At 49.7% G+C, this 24,410-nt stretch overlaps 2 protein-coding genes across 2 annotated transcripts in view; one reads left to right on the top strand and one right to left on the bottom strand.

Moving 5' to 3' along the window:
* PCDH12 (protocadherin 12) overlaps positions 1-4,533 on the top strand; it is a 10,499-nt gene extending 5,966 nt beyond the window's left edge. Inside the window, exon 4 of the mRNA XM_027745134.2 lies at positions 3,755-4,533. Within this exon, the coding sequence (XP_027600935.1) occupies positions 3,755-4,119 (365 nt within the window). The 3' untranslated portion in view covers positions 4,120-4,533. The remainder of the gene's footprint in view (positions 1-3,754) is intronic.
* Positions 1,779-24,410, bottom strand: DELE1 (DAP3 binding cell death enhancer 1). The gene is made up of 12 exons (XM_027745118.2): positions 24,229-24,410; positions 24,051-24,147; positions 23,787-23,907; positions 23,315-23,458; positions 16,562-16,617; positions 14,718-14,811; positions 13,882-14,024; positions 12,842-13,000; positions 11,784-11,876; positions 8,262-8,418; positions 7,594-7,855; positions 1,779-4,132 (listed from the first exon to the last, which is right to left on the bottom strand). The coding sequence occupies exons 1-11, from the start codon at positions 24,333-24,335 to the stop codon at positions 7,602-7,604; spliced, it is 1,425 nt and encodes a 474-aa protein (XP_027600919.2). The 5' UTR covers positions 24,336-24,410; the 3' UTR covers positions 1,779-4,132; positions 7,594-7,601.

The following is a 24,410-nucleotide window of genomic DNA, read 5'->3' as shown; positions in this document are numbered from 1 at the left end:
CAGGGATCCAGGGGCAGCCACAGCTTCTCTGGGCAACCTGTGCCAGGGCCTCCCCACCCTCACAGGGAAGGATTTCTTCCTAAAATCCAATCTACCCCTGCCCTCTGGCAGTTTGAAGCCATTCCCCCTTGTCCTGTCACTCCATGCCCTTGTCCAAAGTCACCCAGGACTCTTCATCCAGCCCTTCCAAAGACTCCAACAAATTTGCAAAACACAATTCCCCGCCTTGACAGTGTCACGTTGGTTCCCTTTGGAACTGCACCTCCTTGTCCCTGTGCTGAGCCAGGCACAGGAGGATTTCTATGAATTTGCCCACACCAGATTCACCTTCACACGCTTAAAAACTGCTGTCACAATTTCTCCTTCCCTTCCTCTGATCCCTGTTCATTTGAAGCAGTAGTTAACCAACAGCAGCTAATAAACCAGGCAATTTCATATCTGAGTTCCTCTGGCTCTCTGGGGTGAATACCATCTGGGCCTGACATTTTCTACATGTTCCTTTTATTGATTTGTTCTAAAAATCTCCTCTACTGGCATTTCAATTTGAAAGAGTTGGGCTGACTCATGTCCTGTAGCAGAAATTTCATTGTGGAAGGAGAGGAACTCGTTGAGGTTTGCTGCTGGGGTGGTTTTAATTCCAGAGTTGGGCATTTTTGGTGCTCTTCCTTAGGGAGAGAACCTGCTGCTTCTCCCCATTTGCCTCCCTGCTGTTTTATTCTGGTAAGGACTAAATGAAGGAAAGGCTGGGTGAAATGAGAGCTGAAAGGTTTTTGGATTTAAAGGTCCTGCAGCCAAGGGCAGGGAGTGAACAGGAGCCCACGTGCATCTCATGGTGCACTGACAGGCACCAATCCCACTAAAGGGATCTCTGTCTGGATCCAGTCCTGCCCACAAGGAGCATCCTAGAAAATCCATGCTGTGGTGGGGCAGATCCATGAAAGAACATCTCACATCACTCTTGGATCTGGTAGGAAAAAACCCTTTTGCCAAAGTACTGGAACTTCACAGAATCATTAAGGCTGGCAAAGCCCTCTCAGACCATCGAATCCATCACCCCAGCACTGCCAGGTCCACCACTAACCCGTGTCCCCAGGTGCCACATCCGTGTTTTTTGAATGCTTCCAGGGATGATGATTCCACCACTTCCCTGGGCAGTGCCCCACCACCCTCACAGGGAAGAATTTCTTCCCAATATCCCATCTACCCCTGCTGTCTGTCAGTGTGTTCTCCCTTGTTCTATCACTCCATGCCCTTGTCTTAAGTTATCCAGGACTCTTCATCCAGACCCTGACAGGTTTGCAGAGCACGATTCCCCATCGTGACAATGTCAAGTTGGTTCTTTTTGGAAGGAACTGTGTTCCATTTCTCAGTGAATGCCAGCAGGGAATGCTGAGGCTGTGCCCCTGTGGCTTCCTGCTGGCCATTCCCAAGGAGGCTGCCCTGTTCCAGTGGTGAAAAACCCTCACCATGAGCCCAGAGCTTCCCGAGAAGGCGACAGGGCGCAGACGCCGGAGCTGCCGGGCTCCTTCCTCCTCTCCCAACACAAACAGAGAAGTGGACTTGCATCCTGAGAGGGAGGAAGGAAGCTTTGCTTGTGCTCAGGAGTATCTTAACAGCTGGCTGAGGCTGTCTGGGCCTTTGTGCTGTTCCCAGCAGGAGGAACTGTGGGATTAATCAGTCCCAGGCAGCTCTGGGGTTGTTTATGCTGCGGGATGAACTCGGCCCCCTCTGTTAACGCCGACCCCCACCAGCCAAGCACAGCCTCTCCCAGCAGCAGATGAGAGAGAGAACTTTATTGATGATAAAAACAACCCCTGCTCTCAAAGCACCATTAAAACAAGGCAGTAAAGAGTTATTAGTCAAATTAAACAAACCTAATCAAAATGTTTCATGGCCACAGGACCATCAGCCCACGGAGTCGTGGCTCTCCCGGCAGGGAGCAGACTGGCTGTGTCCTGCTCCAGAGCTGAGGCATCCAAATATTCAGGGAATGCAGTGGCTTCTTGCAGACTGGGAGGAGAAAACTGGGTGTTTTAAGAGCAAAACCATGGGGCTGCAGCACTCTTGGGTGATGTGTTAAGGAACAGTCACTGTGACTGAAAGAATACTGAGATTGCAGAAAGAAATCCTGGAAGTGAAGCAACGCAAAAGAATTTTGGGGCTTCATCTGAAACAAAAACCTAAGTGATGTACTTGCCCTTCTCTCCTTACCAGGTTTGAGTCCCAGCTCTCACCCCCATTCCACGCAAGGAAAGCAGTTTTTCAGAGAAAAAGGACTGGTTGGCTGAGGAAGGAGCCTTGTCTCAGTCACTGAGTGGGGACCCTGTGTCCCAGGCTGGGAGAGGATACTGATTATCCTCTGGAAGCAGCAGGATAACTGCATCAGAATGGAGACCCTCCTTCCAGAGGTCACTGTACAAGTCAGAGCCACACAATCATTAGTGACACCAGCTCTGGCCACACTGGGATTGCTGTGTTTTGTTACCAGACACCTGTGACTTGTTTTACTGCTCTCAAAGTGTTTCACAAGCCGGGTGGTCGCTTCCAACCCCCCAGGGGTTCTGGGATATGCTTTGGGAAGGAACAACGTGGGGCTGGAAGGCAGCTCTGTGCTCCTCAGCACGGACTCTTGTTTACCAGCTACCTCAAAAAACAAGAACCCCCGTTTCCTTTCCTGCCGTCTGACGGGGAAGCTATTCCAGGCTCTCCCTGCTATGGGGTCCTTCCTTTCTTTTCCAGGAGATGTTTATTCATGGACAGTTGTAATCACTTCTTCTTTTGCCAGCACTATTTTAAGCCTAAAGATTTCCTTTGCCGGTGCTTGTCTCCTCAAAACAGTGGCAGGTTGCAGCAGGGCCCTGGGGAGCACTTGCTTCCTTAGGAGCAGTAACCCCCACTCTTGGAGTGTCCATCATGTCGTCCTGGATCACTCCTGCTTTCATCCCCAGAGTTTTCCCTACCCTGGTGTCATTCCAGCTCCTCTCTCCTCTGGATGGATAATCAGATTTGTGTGTAATTCTCCTAATCAGGTCTCGCCAGACCCGGTAACAATACCATGGATATGCCTTCATACCTTGACCAACACACTGGATGATTCCATTTCTGGGACAAAATCACATTACTGGTGCACTAAGGAGCCTGCCCCAACCCCCAGCCCAGGTTCCCACTGCTCCTCAGCTGTTTCCAATCGAGGAACAACCACTTTATAGCTCAATTGTTTGTTACTAGTGCTCAACCACCCAGCTGTGCATTTTATAATCCAGAATTTCATTCTGCTATTATTGTTTTCACAATAACCCATTTCTTCTCAGTCTCAATCTGCCTGCTTAGCAGCAAATTCCCCCCCTGGAGTGACCCTGAAGGGAAGTCCACTATCTTTGTGTCCAATACTTCCCCCTTGCAAGCTTTCCATTGTCAGCTCCCCTTTAGCCAGTCCTAAACCCTCCCTCTCTCTGGCTTTGCTAACAATTTAGTGAAGTGCCACTCCAGGCTGCAACAAATGAGGATGCAAAGTGATTCTAATGGTTATTACAATAACACAAAACAAAAAACCCAAGTAGTTTTAAACCAGTTCTATTTTGCTTGGTTTTACTAAGCTGCTGGGTTGTATGATTTGGTAGTTTCTCCCTAGACCTGTTTACAGTCACTTCTCTCACTGATTTCAGGAGATCTTCTTATTAATCAATAATTTTATTTATTTGATTTTTTCCCTCTCTTCTCTCCTGTGGTCTCCTCTGCTCCCTGTCTCCCTCAGAGCTGGCCCTCAAGAGGCTCACAGCTGCAGACCCAGCGTGGATGGCCCGGCTCTCCTTCCCCCTCACCAGCAGCTACAAGGACAACGTTTTCTCCCCTGACAACCCCCACTCCTCTCAGGAGGAGGAGGCTGCAAGGCAGGAGAAACCAAGGACCTTTGAGACCTTTGGCAAAGGTGCTGGGGCTGACTCCAGCGCTGCTGGGACGAGGCTGACCAGCACCTTCCTCTCGGAGATGAGCACCCTCTTTGAAATGATTCTGTCCCAGAAGGTCCAAGTCCACAGCGAGACAGGCGCGGGGCTCCTGCGGCAGCTGTCGGCACGTGGGAAGGGCCTGGGGCTGGAGGACAGTGCTGCTGTTCTCTAGGTTCTGCTGGTGCCTGTGAGAAGGAGATGGGAGTCAGGCAGAGCTCTGGGTGCACACGTGGGCTCCAGCAGGGTCACTGTATCGCCCATGTCTAGACAATCACAACAGGCATGGTCCTTCCTTTGCCTTGCCCCAGCAACTTTCTCCATCACCGATTTCACCTTGTTTAGTTGCCCTCTACCTCCCTGTCCTTGCCTTCCTCCCCTTCCAGCCCCCCAGCACACTCAGGTCACCCCTTCCTCCCAGGACAGGCTATGAGGGGATGGGGGTTGTTGGAACAACAGCACAGCAAGAAACGTCCACATGATCAGACTGTGCACCACGGACATCCAAATACCTGTCATGGACTCGGACATGTGCTGCAGAGTTGGGCTCCAGGATTTCAGTTATTTAAATAAAACTCTTTTTTTCTAACATTACCCTCTCTGGAACAAGGTGCAGTGTAGCTGACAAACGTGCAGGAAGCCTGGAATGGCAGCTGGGAAAGGAGAGGATGTGCCTGTTGTCTCTCACTGATCCTTCCAGCTTTTGTGGTTCTACCACTGTGAATTTGCATTTTGTTAAACACCCCAAAATCAGCACTGGCATTTCTCCTATGGCTGCACCAGGTGCTCACAAATTCCTTCCCCATAACAAATGGACGTGGCACTCGGTGCTCTGATCTGGTTGACAAGGTGGTGACAAAGGTTGGACTCAATCTTGGGAGGTCTTTTCCAACCTTAATGATTCTGTTCTATTCGATTCTCTTTGGAGGCCATTGGATTTTGAAGCATAGTCCTTATCCAGAAGCAGACAACAGATGGCTGGAGTCTGCCAAAGGTAACCTGGGAAAAGGGAAGCGTGAAAACACTGTTTTGAAATATTCAGTCTCCAGCTTCACCCTTATTATGGGTTTTCACTTTGATCTGTCTGTGTGTGAGCTGTAAGACAGTTTTGGGATAATTGCATGGGTGGGAAAACTAAGATACTGGTAACAAAGGAGGAAGCACACAGGTGTTTGTGCTTCCCCAGGGTGGATCTGCACTCACAGAGAATGGGAAGGCAGCTGCAGTGCATTCACAGGCTCCCCAGCAGTGTGTGGATGGCAGGGAAGGGATTTTGGATCCTGCACACATGGGGGACTCTTCTCTGTACCAGAGTTTGGGCCTTCCAGCTATGGTATAAAACACCAGAAAAGATTTGGGGCATGCTGGAGAAGGGGCTGTGTAGGTGGGAGGGGGGTCAAAGATGGGAATGAGGGTGAGCATCACCTCCCTGCCAGCCCTGCAGTGTCACTGGTGACACAGGGCACTGCTCTCACCACTTTGCCTGCTTCCCTTCACATCTTCACAGCAAAAACACTACACTGACTTCACCACAGACACCCCAGCTCACAATGTGTTCAGGGCCAAAGCAGATTTGCTCATTTGCTGTCACATCAGGGGTCTTTGGGTGATATTTTTGGCTTGCATTTTGCTGTTAAGTTGAAAAAGAACAGGTACCACAATCCTGGACCATCTCAACAGTGTCCAACCCGTGTTCTTTTCCCTTCACCTGGAGGTGACAGTTCCCAGCTTTAGGTGTATACACAGCACCAGACAATCATACAGATCATTTAAAGCAGAGTAAATGAGAAAGTTATCCCTTTCTCTTGCTCTTGGAACCAAATGACAAGAGAAACAGAATAAGATTTCCCCAGGTGGACTGTTTAACACCCAAAATATCCACTGTTGTGTTTGGAGCCTCCAAAATGCTTGCACAGATGAGCCCATCTCTGGCGTCTATACACGGATGGGTTCGTCCTGGGTTTGCTAACAGAAATCTCTTGCTGGTTTGTTTTACAAACAAAACAGGTTCCTGCACCAAAACAATGACAGGGAGCCAAATTCCAACTGAGCTGCAGCTGTGCAAACCACAAGGGAAGCATTCTGGGACTGAGGAGATGCAGCCCTGTGGGAGCATCTCAGGAGCACACGCAGAGGACAAACCTCACACCTTCCTCTGCAGAGTTGCTTCGATGTGCCTGTTAAAGGACAATCTTTACACCAAAATACCTTATAATAAGCAGATTAAAAAGGAGACAAATTCCTCCCTCTTGGTTCAATTTCCTGATCCTGCTTTCAACCCCCCAGCCCCTGCCCCGAGCTGCCCAGTGCGTAAGCACGCTGTGGGTTATCACAGCATAGGAAATCCACCCCAGGAATTTCCTGCTAATTGTATCCTGCTTGATAAAGGAAATGGTCGAAGAAAGCTTGGTCTGAGCAGAAAGAGAGACCAGACTAGAAGAACAATCAGATGTGTTGAGGGCTGGCTGTGCCCCTCCCTTGCTGAATGGAGACCACAGCAAGTTCAGGATGGGGCCATTGCCTTTGTTTTCCAGAGCCTCATCCCTATAAAGCACCAAGCACCACGGCCACAGGAAGCTGGGCAGTTTGCACAGATGCCCTTGAACCAGTTTACACTGGTGTGGACAAATGCCTTTTTCCGGATCCAGCTGCCCCAGTGGAAGGAATTATCCCAGCAGCTGCCTGCTGCTGCCTGCCAGTGGTGCCTTCCCGCTGGGAGCATCCCTTATCCACTGACTGGAAACAAGCTGGCGTGCTCAGCAAACATGTCCAATATACATTTTGAAGCAAACCTTGCTCACTGTGACTCAGAGGGTGGTACCCATGGGAGCAGCTCACTGCCAGGGCTGAAGGAATGACAACTGGGGACTGAAGGCCACGGTGCAGGATGGCTGAGGGCAGCTGTCACTCTCACTGGTACAGGTCACATCCCAAAAAACCTGTGTCCTAATAATGAGAATTCACTCTCTTGCTTGCACAGGTTTGGAAGCAGATTAAAATGGCAACGTAGAGCTGAGCTCAGACTGTGCTGGTAGCAGAGCCACTGTGGGAACTTGCCTTCAGCAGACAGCAAATTGCCTCAGAGAGTGTGGGCCAGACCCATCACAGGGTTAGTTGCCAACATCACCATATGGTGGCTTGTAAACCTCACTGGGGGACTGTGCAGGACATGTAGGGCTACTGGAATTATAACCCCAAATCACATCACAGTGAATGGTTGCTGGCAGAGAATGGTTTGGGCTGGAGGAGATCTTAAAGCTTATCTCATTCACCCCCCTGCCATGGGCAGGGACACCTTCCACTAGCCCAGATTGCTCCAAGCCCTGTCCAACCTGGCCTTGGACACTTCCAGGGATGGGGCAGCCACAGCTTCTCTGGGCAACCTGTGCCATGAGTCTATACATTGCTCTATCCAGAAATGTAGGTGCAGAAAGCAACATCCTTGTATTGGAAGGTAAGAGGACCAGGTAGTGTAGGAATATCACAAAGTTTATTCTCAAACCCCTGAGACTTAAAAATGGCTCCTGTTCATGAACAGGAAGCTTTCCCTTTCCAATCCCTGCCAGTCTGCTTCCTGCCCCACACAGACTAAGGGTTTCCAGCCCCACACAGACTAAGGGTTGCCTTCTCCTGTGCTGGTGTCACTTACTGCCTGCTCTAAGAACAGCAGCTGTGGGGCTCCCAGAACTGCCTTTCCAGAGGCACTGTCCTGTGTCCGAAGGCACGGCTCCATCCTGCACTGCTCAGCAGCATCACATGGAGTCTGTCTGTGCTCCAAGAGTGGGGCAGGGTGAGGGCACATCCTGGCTGGGTGCTGTGGAGATCTGCAGACACAGGCTCCAGAGCCCAGAAACTGGGGCTCGAGGAAGAGGCTCGTATCCCTGAAGGGAACGGATGCTTTGCCCGCACATCTGAAAGGACAGAAAAACGAGATATTAATCACAGAATGGGCTGGGTTGGAAGGGTTCTTGGAGATCATCTCATTCCAACCCCACTGCCATGGGCAGGGACATCTTCCACTACACCGGGTTGCTCAGGGCCCCATCCAACCTGCGAAAGGTTGGACTCAATGATCTCAGAGGTCTTTTCCACCCTAAATGATTCTGACACATCAGACTATGGGAATGGCTTCTCCACTTCAGCTGGGCCAGAAAGAGGTGGTCAGAAGTGTAAATAACCGAAAAGCAGTCCCTTCCCTTCAGTCAAAAGAACTCCTCAGTGCCACGGCCCTATGTGACCCTTCCTCTGGCAATACAGGCCCCACTATTATGGGGTCAGTCCCCCTGGAGACCCACACCCTCCACCACCCTGTGATACCTTCCAGCTCCTCTTCCCACAGCTTCAGTCTCTCCTGGGCGTGCCTGTTCCCAGCAGTAGCTGCCTCCCTGTAGTGTCTCAGTGCCTCTGCCAGGTTCTGCTGCACCCCAAGGCCCTGCTCGTAGCAAACACCCACGTGGTACCTGCTTTGGGCATCCTGGCACAGGACAGAGCACAGGGAGAAGTGACAACAGCACAGGAAAGGAGAGCACAGAGTCTTTAACACCTTCTTTAAAGTTTACTGCTCTATCTTTGGTCACCCTCTTAAGTTTACCCCTCTATCCCTCAGTAATTTAGTGTTTTAGTCCCTCCTCTGAGCACACAGCACAGCAGAATTTCCCCCCAGCTATCTCTGCCTCTGCTCCTTCCCATCCCTTTCCAATTAATTTCACCGATTTCCCTTCAACACTCAGGTCTGTGTCAGGGGAACAAAGGAACAGCTGGGTCTGCAGAGCATCCTGATTGTCTCAGGGGTCAGAGCTGAGAGGATCTGGGCAGCCCTGGCTGCACCCACATCCTGATCCCACCCAGACTCCGAGCACGCCCCGGGACTGCCCTGACACGGTTCACACTGAAGTCTTGTAAAAACTAACGAATGCCACAGAGGGACTTGCTGCCAAGGGTTGGAAGATTGCCCCTGGCAGCCCTTAACACACCAGTGCTGCACTGTCCTGCTCAGCCCCACCTGATGCTACTGCAGAAGAAATCTCGAGCAGCAGAAATGAAATCAAGCAAGTAAACACAGAGAGAAAGCACCTGAACCACTCAGACACGGGTAAGTGCTGAGAATGAACTAAAAACTAAAGGGTGTCACTGCAGATGGGTCAGTGAAGCCAAGTCCAAACCTGTGCCATGTTTATGTGTTGACTGTGCACTTTATCTTTGAGATCCAATGGGAAGAAAAGGGTCTCAGGTGGCAGGAAATCAAGAGATTAAAAAGATGATGACATTAAAAAGACTGCATGGGCTAGTGGTCACACAGACCTTTCCAGCTGCACAACCTGAAGAGTATGGCTGCCAGAAACATGATCTAAACAAGGCTTTGCAAAAAAAAAAAAAAAAAAGAAAGAAAAGGAGAGGATAAGAAAAGAAGGGAAAAAAATCAAGTAGCAAGTTTTTTAATAAAGCCACGAGAAAAGAACATATTGCAAGTGTTGCTGTCTGGGACGTAGCTGGTAGAGGCAAGTGAAGAACTCAGTGAGTGGGTGCTTTGCAAAATGTTGCAAGTCTCAGTTTATGACAGCAGTAAACTCCTTTAGAGATGAGATAAACTTGTTGAAGGATTGGCACTTCAGCTGTGACAAGAGACAGGGTTCAATCAGAAGTGCTGCACCAACCATCTCTCCCAGGATGAGCACCTCAGACACAAGGCTGCCAGGAGAGGAGATCCCCAAATTAGCACAGCAGAAGTGACTGAGATATCCCTGGAAATGTGGAGGTCAGGCTCAGTTCTCCACAGCACTCTTTAACACGGGTTTGATATTCTATGGCCGTATGTATGAAATGAGGGAGGATAAAAAGTGGGAACCAAAGCAGAAAAGAGCTCTCTGCAGAGCAGTGTTTGGAAGGACACTTGTCAGAGTTCCCTGCTCGGCTCCAGCACCCAGGAACAACCAGGGAAACACTAAATCCAGGACTTCCTGTGCCTTTCTCTGGGGTTGTACTAAACGGGGCTGTCCTTGTTTCACCCGTACCCAGCATCCTTTTAACCAACTAAACACCAATTCATACTCCAGGGTAGTGGGAAAGGAACACACCCACGGACCCTTCTTGCAGGGGAACGTGTGGGGTTCCACCCCAGGGAGCCCAGGCCCTGAAAGCTCAGGCTCTGGTACCTCCACAGCCAGCATCCACTGGGAACCAGAGAGGGGGAAGGGTGGATGGGGTCTGAGAACTGCCATGGCTGTGACCAAAACATGCCAAACACTGATCTCCTGGGGGGTACCTGACAGATTTTGTGTTGCTAAGGGCTTACCAGTAAATGACAATCATCTGTTTAATAATTCAGTGTGATATTGTGCAGCACACACATCTGGCTGGAAGAAAGGAGCCAGTGATGCAGCTTCTGAGAGATCTTTAGCAGATTTAGAACTAAATACTGTGTACCATGATGTCTGAGCTGCTGTGGCTGGTCAGGCCTAGTCCCACCAGTGATCTGACAGTGTCTGCACTCTGAAAAGAGGGTGAAAACCCAAATGGCAAAGTTTGCAAGTGATGTAATGTTCAGAGTGGTCCAACTTACTATACAGAATTAACTAGAGGAGATCTCACAAGACTAAGAGTGGGCAACAGAGTCACAAAAGAAACAGTATTGCCAAATGCAAAGTAGTGCTTATAGAAAGAAATCTGTGATATCACACTGTGATAGTTCCCTGAGACCATCTAATCACTGCTCAGTGTCAGGCAAAAGGGCAAAGAGTATTAGGAATTATTAGAAGGGAATACAGAACAAAGCAGAGGATCTCATTATGTGAGATCCATGGCATACCTCCATCCTGAGTCCAATTTTAGTCCAAGCATCTTAAAATGGTCAAAGGAGAATTAGAAAAATAGAGAGAAGGCTGACAAGGAAAGTAAAATAGCATAACTGCACGGGGAGACAAACTAAACCAGAGCTGTGCAGCCTGCAAAAGAAATGACTCAGAGAGGACACACTAAAGGGCACCACAACCAGAACTATTAGCCAGCGGAACAGGGAATGGCTATTCATTATTTTCCATTGCACAAAAGCTGTGGGAACTGAAGTTAAAATGAGCAAGTTCTTCAGAAAAAAAACTTGCTCTCACAATGCAGCTGAAAACAAGGGGACAGTGTGGCAGTGCTGTAAGGGAACAGAACTGTGGGATGCAGAAACCTGGCTGCAAGACGTGGGATAGCACACTTGTGCTCCTCTGAGTGCTGCTGAGGGTTCAGGAGCAGTATTGTGCCCACACTGTGGCACTGCCCTTCAGACAAAACAAGCCTGGGTCACTTGGAGAAAGTGGAAGCAAGATAATTGCTGGAGATTTAGACAACATGACCTGTGAGGAGAAACTGCAATAATGGGGGAAGGGTGAAAGGAGAGTCAAGCATTTAAGTATGTTAAAGGTCCCTGAAGAAAAAAATGAATCCAGAAATAGTCCTTTCATCCTCTCTACAGAAGGCAAGAAACAATGGGCCAATTTTGAAGAACAGATTTGAGACAGACACAACGAAGTTCTAAAAATGATGAAGTAATGAAAGATTTTGACTGAAGAGGGTGCAGATGCTCCATAATGGGAAACGTCCCATTCTGCTGGATGGATACAAGCACTGGTGCTTTAAGAACTCCAACAGGGCTGTCTGTACCTTCATGCTTTGTAGGATCTGTGCCTGGGGCCTGTTTCCTCTCCCAGATGCACCAAGACTCCCCTCTGTCCTTTCACACTGTGCAGTAAAATCCTGACACTCACTCCCATTTCCAAGAAGCCCTGGAATCTGCCACCTGTAACCTGAAACAATCCCAAACTGAGGACAATCAGAGTTTACAGAGGGATTACTTACACCACTGTTTGCTGCCAGCAGCAGGTACTTCAGACCTCTCTTTTCCTGGGGCTGCAGCCCCCTCATGTAGAACACTCCAAGATAAGCCTGTGCCTGCAACAAAACCACACAGGGTACAGATCAGCCAGCTTTTTTCCCCTTAATTACTCCAGTTCCGTTGCTGATTTTGCAAGTTGCTCAAATGCTGTGGCAAGACAAGTGTCCCAAGGACCCTGCTTGCTGCAGAGCCTGTTGGGAGAAGGAGGGCTGGCCTAGGAAAAATCAGCCTGACATGGTAAACACACAAAGAAATCCCATTTATCTATCGAGTCCACCACACACGCAGTTCTCATCACCATCCCAACACTGTAAAAGCCAGAATATCCTTTCAAACTGCACTGTGGGAGGCAGAGCCAGGGAATGGCTCTGACTCGTGAGCTGTCCATGAGATCCAGCAGATGCACTTCCTGGAACAGAGTGGCACAGGAGGCACAGGCACTGCCAGCATGACTGGCACTCCCAGCAGAAGATGGCACATGGGCCTAAATGCATCTCCTGGAGAGAGGGAAAGGAGGGCAGGGTACACAGATCCACAGGGATGAGTCATTGCCAAAGTCACAGCTACAAAATGAGGATCTGTTCTCACTTCAAGCATTTCGTGGAAGTTCCTCCAGCAAAGCAACACTTGGAATTGAGAGGAGATGGAACACTGAGCTATGTTTTCAACTGTAGGTCAGTTCTCTTAAGCCAGGGCTCTGAGCTAAGAGCCACATTAAAAACAGACACTCAGTGTGCTGATACAGCTGGTTCCCAGCTCCCATGTGCAGGCAGGGCTGTCTCCCAGACACTGTCAGGAATATAAATATATAATCAGAGAATCATAGAATGGTTTGGGTTAGATGGGATCTTAAAGATCACCTCGTTCCAGCCCCCCTGCTGTGAGCAGGGATAAGCATGTTGGAAGAATTTTGCTTCTAGTCCCACAAACGATACTTTCTAGGATGTCCTGTGGCTCAAGCCCTTCAGTCAGGGTTCTCTGCTGGCTCTCTCCTGTGACCCCCCAGGCTGCAGACACTGACCTCTGTGATCCCAGCCGTTGCTGCTCCCTCCAGGAACGTCAGGGCCCTCTGGAGCCTGTCCCACTGCTGGCCAGGGCTGTGCTGCAGGAGGTACCTCCCGTAGCGGTACTGGGCCATGGGGTGGCAGCTGCTGGCAGCGTGGCAGTAATAAAGAGCTGCCTGCAAAGAGAGAAACCCACCCGTGTGAGCCAGGTAATACATGCCCTGGAACACGATGTGACCCCTCTCTGGGCAGGTCAAGCTTAACCCCTGTTTAGATCCATCATAAGCTGCACATGGCTCCCCCCACAGCTCTCCCACCCCTCCCTGCTGAGGAACAGCAGCTTGGTTAAACCAGACAGGGGGCTCTGACTGCCCCAGAGCCCTGGAACCACCCTGCCTGCTCTACTCAAACCTCCCCAACTTGAAGGGGGTGGCACTGGGCCAACCATTACTCAAAAGAAGCTGCTTCTGCAGCTCTTCCCAGCTCCAGCAGCTGCTGGCTGCAGCCAGCCTGCACTAGGTGGCAGGCTGTAGTTACCATTCCCAAACTGGAGATTTAGGAAGCCCTCGGATGTGCAGTGGTGTCTTAAATACAGTAACATGACAGGTTTCTCCTTGGTGCCCTCCTGGGGGCTGGTGGCACAGCCTGTGCACCTGGAGAAGCCCTCAGAAGCTGTGGGAAAGGGGATCTCAGAGCACATCCCTGAGGGGATTGATGGCACTGAAGCCAGCTCTGCAAACCCACAATTTATATTATTTCCAGCAGTTTCTACTAAGTCTTCAGAGCCCGGGCACTGGAACAGGCTCCCCAGAGCAGTGGTCATGGCCCCAGGGCTGAGAGAGCTCAAGGAGTGTTTGGACAACGCTCTCAGGGCCAGGGTGGGATTGCTGGGGTGTCCATGCAGGGCCAGGGGTTGGACTTGATCCTTGTGGGGTTCCTTCCAGCTCAGGATATTCCATGACTGTCACACCCATTCAAAGGAAAAAACTCCTGAGTACCCAACAGAGACCACTCCCGATCTGTGCTGCACACACACAACCCCACAAGCCGTGGATACCTTTTCCAGGTCTTTCTCCGTGCCTCTGCCATGCTCATAGCACAGGCCCACGTTGAACTGGGCTTTGCTGTAGCCTCGATCAGCAGCCAGTTTGAAGCAGGTGAAGCCTGTCCTGCAGTGCCCTGCCCTCATGCTCTCGATCCCTGAGGAGAACACAACGTCACAACAGGGCAAACGCAACGGCCACAACTCAGCCCCGAAGGCAGCAACCTCCCCCTCAGCCACTGAGCCTTCCCTGGCTCGTGCCAAGGGCTCTGGGCCACTTCCAGCTGGCTCAAGAACCCTCACTCCACAGTTTCCACAAGAAAAACAGCAACACTGCATTTTAGGGATTTTTCCAGCCTCGTTCCAAAGAGGGATCACGGGCTAACACAGTGTATGGCTCACACTGCTCTTCAGGGCTGCAACTAGTGCTGTATATAGGGACAGGAACTTAGATCACTGCATCTCCCCTCAGCCTTTCTTAGAGTTGCAATTCTGCAATTGCTTTTTCAGCTTGCCAGAAAGACCATGAGCTCATACAATAAAAAAAGGATACAAGGATGTGACATCTTGTGTTGCAAAAAAGACAGAGATGGCTTAATTTCCCACTACAGATGTCAGGACAAGAGTGCAGGCTTCAACCAAGCCTGGATTGAAATATGCTGATATAAATCTGGTGGCAGGATGGGACATAGGGCAGTAAATCTCTAGGAGCACAGTTAAAATTGCTGAAAGGAGGCTTCAGCTTGGGTATATGCCATCTCTGCCTTCACACAAGACCTGCAATGCTTTGGAGGTCCTCCAAAATGAGAAACCTGTGGTTTAAGGGCAAAACAAACCCAGGTCCACATTACCGAGGATATTCAAGGCAATGGAAATATCAATCCGGAAAATCTGCTGCAATTGGAAAGCGGCTTCCTCTAAATGCCCTCGCTGAGCTGGGTCACCCTGAGGAGTCAAAGAAGAGAGCTGTTAAGGCAGCAAAATCATATCAACTCTACAGGAGATTCTTGCTTGGAAACAGAGCAGTGAGAGCCGTTTGTGCTGTATTACAGTTACCAGGGGGGTGATGTCATCTGGTGTCATGTGTCCACAAAAGACATCTCCCTGTCCTACACAGCCATCTACCTAGGGAAGCTGTATGGACACTGCTCACCTCCCCTCTGGCCAGGGAGCTTGGTGCAGCCTCATGGACATCATCAGATCTTTCAGAATTCAGCAAATACCTGATACTACTCATTGCAGTCTGCAGCTTCCTCATGAGGGGCAGCTCCGATCTCTGCTCTGTGTGAGCAGGGATAGGATGGAGGGAATGGCTGGAGCTGTGCCAGGGGAGGATTAGGTTGGGTCTCAGGAAAAGGTTCTTCCCCCAGAGGCTGGTTGGGCCCTGACCAGGCTCCCCAGGGCAGTGGGCACGGCCCCAAGGCTGCCAGAGCTCCAGGAGGGTTTGGACAACGCTCTCAGGGACAGGGTGGGATTGTTGGTGTGTCTGTGCAGGGCCAGGTTTTGGACTCCATGATCCTTGTGGATCCCTTCCAACTCAGGACATTTATTCAGTGATTCCGTGATAACTTCCCCCTCCAAAATTAACCTTACCCCTTGTTCCCTCTCCCACATCATGCCCACAGCACAGTCCCTGCCAACACACATATCTGTCCGTGTTTTCCCCAGTTCTAGCCGAGCCCAGCCCTCCTGAACACTGCACAGGGATGAAACCCTGCCCGGCACAGACAATGAACAGCGTGTTTCCCTCCAGCACGGCCCCGGGAGGCGGGAGGAGGCTCAGCCGGGCCCGCAGCTCGCACGCCCCGAGTGCCATCGAGCGGCAGCAGCGCTCACTGCACAGGGAACTGCCCCTCGGCACCGCAGCCCCACTGCTGAGCCAGCACTCGGGGCTCCCCTCCCTGCTCCACCACCTGCTCCAGGCCCTTCCTGCAGCCCTGCACCACTGGCACCTCCCAGCAGGGGCACATCCACACTCACCCCCTCAGCAGATCAAGGAAAAGCCTTTTTGGTGCCTTTTTCAGGAACCTACTCTGCTAAATGCTAAATTTACCTCTGCTCTGCTCCCAGCGTCCTTGAGCAATTGTTCAGCTGACTGATTAAAACAGGGAATTATCTGCATCTAACACTGTGAATTGCAAGGAATTAGCAGGTTTAATCACAAGAACAATAACATAATCTGTGGCCTTGTGATCTCAAGATGATGCACTCTCTTCAAGCCCCTCTACAACAGACAAGAGCCGGCCCTGATTTGCAGTGTTTGGAATGACACCACCTTCTCCAGTCCTGGGTTGTCTGATAAAAACCAAAATAGGAACAGCACAGGAACACCTAGTGAAAGATTGCATCAAAATGTAAATACACAAGCACAGACTAGTGCTGCTGAATTAGGTTTTTTTGGGGGTGGTTTTTTTTTGTTTATTTGTTTGTTTGTTTGGTGGTTTTCTCCATTTTCCTTCAGTGGTTCACCACCAGCAGCCCTTTTACACAGACACTTGAAAGGATGGGGATGCCAGAGTGCAGTTCCTGGAACTTTGCTCTGGCTGAAGCAGAGGGCAGCATATCACATCTCCCTTTCTTTTTCCAGAAAACAGTCATGTTTGTGAGTGTATTGCTCAGGCTGTGCTTGGGGTGGCCCTGGGATTTTTTCCTGCAAGGAGGGTGCAGACAGAGGGTGTGAACAATGAAACAATACCTTTGCACTGTGGAGAAGCGGCTCCACACTGGAGCTTGCAGGGATTTGGAACTCCCCTACATAAAAAAAACAAACACAGGATAAAAAAAGCAAGGTTAAGCAGTGCTGCATCTTTGCCTCTTCTCATCCTCTCTATTCCATAGGTCTTTCCTGAAGAACTGATCTCCCATCAGCCAGGGACATTAAAAAAGAGAGAACACCAACTGATCTGACCTTTGGAGCAAAGCAACCACGTGCCACAGGAATCCAGCCCTGTGGCTGCAGCTGGTTACAGAGCTCCTCCAGAAAGGCCCTGGCTTTGGTTTGAAGACACCAAAAGGTTGAGGATCTCCCCTTTCTTCTAAAAGTGTGTTCCACTAACTTGCAATTGCTGCTTCAAACCTCTGTGCTTCCTTTCAAATTAAAATACAACTGGTTTCTGCTCCCAGGCACTGGTTCTTCTAGGTTTTTTTCTCCTCTTTACTAAAAAGCCAATTCCTCCTTTTGAAAGCCCTGACACGACTAATCAACCCCTCTTGATTCCTGTCTGTGATTCTAAACAGTCTGTGCAGTTCATGTCTTTTAACTGCAGTACTTTTCTGCCAGAGTTGATTAATTTTATGACTTTCTGCCACTATTCCTGAATTTTGAGCATTGTTACTGAAGTACAGACCCTCTTACTAGTGTCACAGGGGGACATGCAAATTCCTAGCTGCCTGGTTTGCACGGACCAGAACTGTGCTCCAATTCCCACTGGAACCCCACTGTGATGCCCAGGGCATCTCAGCTGAGGTTCCTGCCTCCCTACCTCCTTTCCCAGGTAATTTCTTCCCAGGGGATGCAGGGGATGATCAGACACGTTATCTGGCTGCATCAGATGCAGGCTCTGGTTATCACCCCCCTATCCCCCCAGCTGAGGGCTCTATCAGTTCAGATACACTGGTACAACCTCGTGTCCAGCCACTGTCTGCCCAGTTTCAATCACAATTATCTAACAGAGGCATCTCCAGCACAAGCTAAGCCACCTTGCTGGGCACAGAATTGTGCTGGCAGTGATTACACAGGCACTTACTCCAGCTCCTCTAAGAGGACAGTGACCTCCACACAGAGCTCGGGCAAGGCCAAGTATTTTTAACCTGAATCCCCAACCCCCCCTGGATCCCACTGGACATTTAACACCAGGTGCTGGACCCTGGATCACTCTGAGCCAGGGCTGTTCACACGAGCTGTGCCCTCCCCACATCCTCCTGTCCTCTCTCAAGCTGTGCAGCTGCAGAGCAGGGAGCCAACACAAGCAAAAAAAAAAATGTCCTTTTAGGGCCTGATTCCTTAATTCCTGGCACTATTTGGCTACTCAAGCACTTGTGCCAGCACAGCAGCAGGAATGAGGGGTGCAACAGGCAGGATTGCTCCTTGCAGTGCCTGGACCATGTCACAATGTGCAGGAAGCCGTGGCCTCTGTGCCAGCTGCAGCCTCATTATTCTCAGACAAACAATTCCCCTCCGGCTGTATTAAAATATATTTTATCTGAACAAGCCCCACTCACCCAACAGGCAACATTGCTCTGGCAAACACGATTTCTATGCATCATTCCACCAAAAGTAGCATAATCTGTGAATTTATTAGTTGTGCTTTCCATTTATTTTCAGATCAGGCACCAAATTATCTGATCTTCCTCACTGCAAGGCTCTATCTCTTGTGCAGGTATCTCCCTCGTGATGTAATTTGGGTTTTTGCCACATATACAACTGCAAATCCCATGAAAAAAAAGTCTGTTTAACAATTCTCCCAGTACTTGTTTAAACAACATTAGTACCTCCATGCTTTTAGGAACCCTTACATTTTGCACAGATATCTACTCCTAAATCAGAGGAAAGCATGCTGTAATTTGGACAAACCATTAAACCATGAAAAATAAACAGCCACTAATTCTGAATTCTGTCAGCTTGCAGAACCACCTTGTTCCTCTCTCCCACTGGAAAGCCCTCCTCACTCAAACCCCAGTGATCTCCCCAGAGCAGGGTAACCCCTCCCAGAGAGCATTTGGAAGAAAACACAGGAACCAACTGATCCTGACACCCAGCCCCATCTCCTGAAGGATCCCAGACTGGTTTGGGTTGGAAGGGACTTGAAAGATCATCTCATTCCACCCCTGCTATGGGCAGGGACACCTTCCAATCCCAGGTTGCTCCAAACCCCGTCCAATGTGTCCTTGGACACTTCCAGGGCTGGGGCAGCCACAGCTTCTCTGGGCAACCTGTGCCTGAATTCCCTCAGAACTCACCTCTGAGGCTGGGCAAGCCTCAAATCAAAACTCTTCAAGAACACCCTCAGCAGCAAAGAATCCCTTCAGCAGAATGAGACAACCAGCTGAAATTAAACTTCAACCTGGCATTAGTTAATACAAGTTCACCCAACTGTTTCTTATTTCTCAAGCTTCCAGCAGAACTCCCAGCCTTTGAACAAACCCACTGCTGCACTGCTCACACAGGACCACGTCAAATTATTCTTCAGGTCGGAGGTGCAAAAGCTGGGAATTCCACAGCTGGGATCTTCTGTGCAATTTGATTTCTACTTCTACAAACATATGCTGTGATGTAACGTGACTACACATCCTGTTTTTAGTGTTCTGGATGCCCAACGCTCACATATTCAGCAGTTAATAAATATTTTTGTCTTTCCCCACTGTTCATCCTGGACTAATGAAATGTTGCTCACATCTAGCTCCAACTGAGGAATTAATAATCTTCTCAGAGACAGTTCTAGATTGCTCATCCCAAAACATCCAAAGGCTTCATGAGAATGAAGTCACAACAAGAGCTGGACAAAATCCAGCATTTCTGCCTCATGGAAAATTTCAGTGTTTCCAATTGGTTTCATTGTGCTTTGAAATGAAAACACACTTTTGCAATGTCTGTAATCTCAGAATTGAAATAACGAATTTTACAGTTCTGCCAGGGGTAAAATACAACTCCCCAGGGCAGCATTCAGCTGCTGTAACACTGAGACTGGCTGTAATCACCTGCTTGCTCACTCTGTGCCTTTAACTTCCAGCAAAAAGGCTTCAAGTGAGGCAGGAGTTGCATGAAAAAAAAAGGATGTAAACATACAGCTGAGGACTTGCTGATAGCAATAGCCAGAGTGTTATTTAAAGCAACTTTTAAGTTAATTTCCCAAAGTTTTCTTTTAAAACACACTGAAGCAATAAATTCTATGGTATTTTGTTACATTAAAACTGGAATGGCTCATCTGCAATGCTGGAATGTTGGGATCCATCCCCCAGATCTTTGCTCCTGGAGGTAGTGACAGCAACAGCAGATTGTCTCTGTACATGGAGAGCAGCACCAGCAGGTCTGGAAATGAACTGAAACCCTGAGAGAAAGGGGAAGGACATGGAATTCTCTGCAGAAGATCCTTTGCCATTGCTGGCAACAGCAAACTGGGGCAGGGAAGGTACATTCTGCTCCACTGAGAGCTCTGAGGTCTGTTCTCTCATGGCAAGGCTTTGCCACCAGATTCCTCTGCGTCATCTGCCAGGCGTCTGTCCTTCCCCTCCTTCTGCTCTCCCCAGCTTCCTGCCACACTCTGGCTTTGCCAGCCTCATCCTCTTTCAGGAGCTAAACACCAAGAAAAAAAAATCCTATACCTTGGGTAGGTTTTCCTGTAGAAAGCAAAACATATTCTGAGAGAAAGGGATCACTAAGCTTTGCTTTGCATGGAAAGATTCACAGGACTTCTCACGTGACAAAACTATGCAATTTTTCAGGCTCTTCAGTGCAAATTACCAAATCTCTTCACCCTGACTTCTCTCAATAAATTCCCACAAAATGGGTGCACAGCATAAATTGCAGTGGAACCTGAGGACTTACGTATTGAGCAAAATCAAATTATTGCTGACATATATTATCTCTGACAACTGACAGTTGGAGCTGCTTGGGCAGAAAGGGTAAGGAACAGGGATTATAAAGTCACGCTCTCCCTGGCAGAACTTTCCAGCAATCAGCTGTTCTGTGATCTGAGCAGGAGGTTTGGCTGGACCAATTAAGTCTAATTTGAAGGTGCAATTTTACCTAATCACTTCTTGGAACCCACTTGTATTTTGGCCTGTAGCAATGACTTCCACAATTTACCTGTGCACTGGCCGAGCATCTACTGCCTTTTGCTTTTTTCCAAACTTGCTAGCTGTCCACTTCTGTGCTGCTATTACTGTGTGGATTATGAAAAATATTGTTCCTATTCACTTTCTCTCAACATTTCTAGTTTCACAGAGCACCAGCAAACACACCCTTTGCCACTTCTTTTTTTTAAGCTGAAGAGTCAGTCTCTATTTGGATGTAATTGTCTCCTTGTCACTCTTTTCTCTGCCAATTTTGTCCCTCTTTTTCAGTGTCTTTTCTTTAAGTGTTCAAGACGTGGCTGCATCACACAAACCCACGACACTGCCTTGTCCTCAGCTCCTTCCTTTACCATAATTAACATTTAATTGGCCTCACTGCTGCCGAGCACTGACTTAACCTTACCAAAAGCACATCCACAGTGACTTTAAATGTTCCCTCTGCAACACAATTATTAATTTGACACTCCTCATTCTGCACGTGTATTTACAGGCACACTCCCCTGTGTACACTCATTTAATCCCCCTTGGGATTACCCTGGGTTTAGTTCTAGTGCAGTCTTTTGCTGTGACTTTCACATTTGACTGTGCTGAATAATTCTGTACCAGTTGCTGCTTCTGTCGCCTCACTTGTCACCTCCTTTTCCCAAATCACTGCTGACTGTGCTGAACAGAACAGGTTTCAACAAAGGACTGTGGGGAATCCACCAGGAACAGCTCTGCACGGTGAAAACTATTCCTTGTGCTTTTAGGAGTTACAAGCTCAAGAGCAGCCCCTCCGTGTTCCCTCACATCAGCTTGAATTCTCCAGGTAGTTTTGGTTTAGGTCCTGTCTGAAAGATTTTCAGAAAGCTAAAAGCTGGATAATCTTGCTCCACGTGCCTGTTGACTTCTCCAAAGAACTCTTAATAGATTTACAACTCTCTTAAGTCTCTGCAGTGGAGCAAGTTGGCCTGAGAAATGGCTTCCTAAATCCTTCCAAAACCTTTGATTCAGCACATCATAGGTATCTATCTCATCCTGGTATCTGACACCTCTACTCCCTATCAGATTTTCCATCAAATTAGAATTACCTTTTCTGCAGTTCTGTAGCTCTAACAAACACACACCCACCTCTTTTTAAAAGCCTGAGTCCAATCTGTCAGTGCTCATTCCTCTGCTCATGGAGCAGATTTGAGCACAGGATTACAGATCATCATTGGAGGCTCAGCCATTTCACAGCTTCTGAAGAACATCTGAACAAAGACCACGTGGCCTCAGTGACTTGTCACTGTTCAATTTATCACTTTGCCTAAAAGCTCTTCCTATTGACTCTCAGCAGGAAACTGTTTGTCAGACACACATTCACTCTGGAATGTTCAGCTGTGCCAAGTGAAGGCACTGCTGTCTCCACTCCTTCCCACCACTCCTCCCAGAGGTCCATGTCCAGTCACCTGGCAGTGTCTGAGTGCTTCTTAATCTGCTCCAGGCAAAAGCAGATGGGTTAAACAGCCTAATTGGCAGTTTAGGTAAATTAACCTGGCTGTTTTCCTGGAGTTAATTAGGGGACATGGAAACAAAATGCTCCATTTGCCAACTGATGGGAATGGTAACCTCTGGCAGGTGAAGGGTTTGATAAGCAGAGATGGGCAAGAGCTTAAATGAGCACAGAAGAAAGCCAAAATTCTGAAAGAAAACAAAAAAATGGGGAACACCTCTGATCTTTTCTGCAGCACCTTCATTATTTAAATTCCTCCCTGTGAGGGTGGGGAGGCCCTGGCACAGGTTGCCCAGAGAAGCTGTGGCTGCCCCTGGATCCCTGGAAGTGCCCAAGGCCAGGTTGGACGGGACTTGGAGCAACCTGGGTTGGTGGAAGGTGTCCCTGCCTATGGCAGGGGGATGGAATGAGATGATCTTTAAGGTCCCTTCCAACCCAAACCCTTCTGTGATTCTATGATTTAGCCAGCACTCCTGGCTGGTTTTCTTACGTGCCTCTTCTACACCACGATCATATGTTGTCCCCGTTTTTACCTGCTCCAGCAGGCTTCCTGCTTCTAACAACTTTCCTGAGGCCATCATTAGTATTTATATATCTAGTGAGTAGCCCTGCTGTAGGTCTCATCTGATCTCCCTTGGTGTGACTTTGAATTTCCTATGTAGGACACACTTCAATTTTGTTGGAGTATATCTTTCTATTTTTATAAAACTCATTTTAATAATGTCTTTGATACCTCCTTCCACTGTCTTATCTACAGCATAAGTGCTCAGAGATACATCCTCATCTTGCAGGAAGGAAATAATTCCTTTAGTTTCACACCATGTACACAAGTCTCCCAGATCAGTGGTGCAGTATCCTCCTGAATCCTTCTGGCTCCAGACATCTGTCCACAATAATAAAAGGACAGAACTGGAGCTATAATCAGGCCACTAAGGCAGAGTAGTGTAGGTAAGGTGTTGTCACCTGCAGCTACAGCACAGGCTTGTCACTGCCTTCAGGAGAACTTTTTCCTCCTGTCTCTGGACTCCTGATTCATCCCTCTGAAATTCTGTGTTCCCACTCTCACCTACCTCCTCAAGGGTCAATAAGTGGCGACACACACCTTGGCTTCGAGCTTTGCCTTGGGGAAACTCCAAAGTCCTCCTGCCACAAGTACCCTGCCCTGCAGCACATTGCACATACCTACTTCTGCCCAGGGCTGGCTCTCTCCTTGCCCTGAGGGGATGCCTGAGGATGAATTCTCTGCTGTGGCCTCTGGAATTGCTTTCTGCAGGAACTGGGACCCCAACTGCTCACTGGGACAGCTGGTTGAGGCTTCAGTCACCACTGTAACACAGAGCACAGAAACTGTCTGCTTTAGGCGACAACACCGGATCTACTTAGTGTCCTTCTCACAGCCAAGCAGGAGGAGAGTTCACTGGGAGGGATTCAGGGCGGAAAACAAAGGTAAGGGATTAACAAAAGGATAAACAAAGTGGGATTGCATCAAATCGTTAAGAAGCAGAGGTTCCCCCGACAGATACCAATTCTCACTCCTCCCAGAGAGCCTGAAATCTGTCAGCCTCTCCCAGCTCCCTCTGAGCCCTAGTTAACACACCACGAGGCACAAACCCTACCCGGCTGCCTCCCACGACCCCCCCGGGCCGGAGCTGACCTGTGTGCTGGGGGGGCAGCGGGGACAGCCAGGGACACCTCCGCTCCCTCCGGGCGTCCGGCAGCGACCTCAGCCACGCCACCTGCCTGACGAGCTGCAGGAGCAGCGCGCCCAGCGCTCCCTGCACAGAACCACACACAAAATCACGGAAAACAGCCCCGATCCCTCTTCCCGCCCCGCTCCCACGCAGCCCCTCGTTCCCGGCTCTGTTTCGGGGCTCCCACCCCCGGGGTGTCCCCGGCAGGGACAGGGCGCGCTCCTCACCCAGGTGACAGCCTCCAGCACGGAGTAGCGGGGCACCAGGCGGGGCAGCGGCTGCCGCCTCTCTCCTCGCTCCGGGCCATCCTCACACGCGGGCGCCCTGGAACAACCACAAACACGGGCCCCGTGAGGCCGGGCCGCGGCGCGGGGCCCCCCAGCCGCGGGCAGGGCGCGCACTCACCGCTCGGGGCTGTGCCCGCGGCCCTGGCCCAGCCCGGGGGCGCAGGCGGGCCGGGCGGGGGTCGGCCCGCAGCGGCCCCAGCTTCGGCCCAGCAGCAGCCGCCACATCGCGCCCGCCGCCCCGCCGAGGGCATAAAGACCGGGGAGCGGCCGGGGGGACGGCGCGGGGGGCTACGGGGAGCG

This window comes from Pipra filicauda, unplaced genomic scaffold, assembly GCF_003945595.2.
Source record: "Pipra filicauda isolate LSUMZ 115617 unplaced genomic scaffold, ASM394559v2 scaffold413_size774581_pilon, whole genome shotgun sequence".
In the NCBI taxonomy this organism is placed as follows: Eukaryota; Metazoa; Chordata; class Aves; order Passeriformes; family Pipridae; genus Pipra; species Pipra filicauda.
This window is presented reverse-complemented; position numbering and strand designations above follow the sequence as displayed.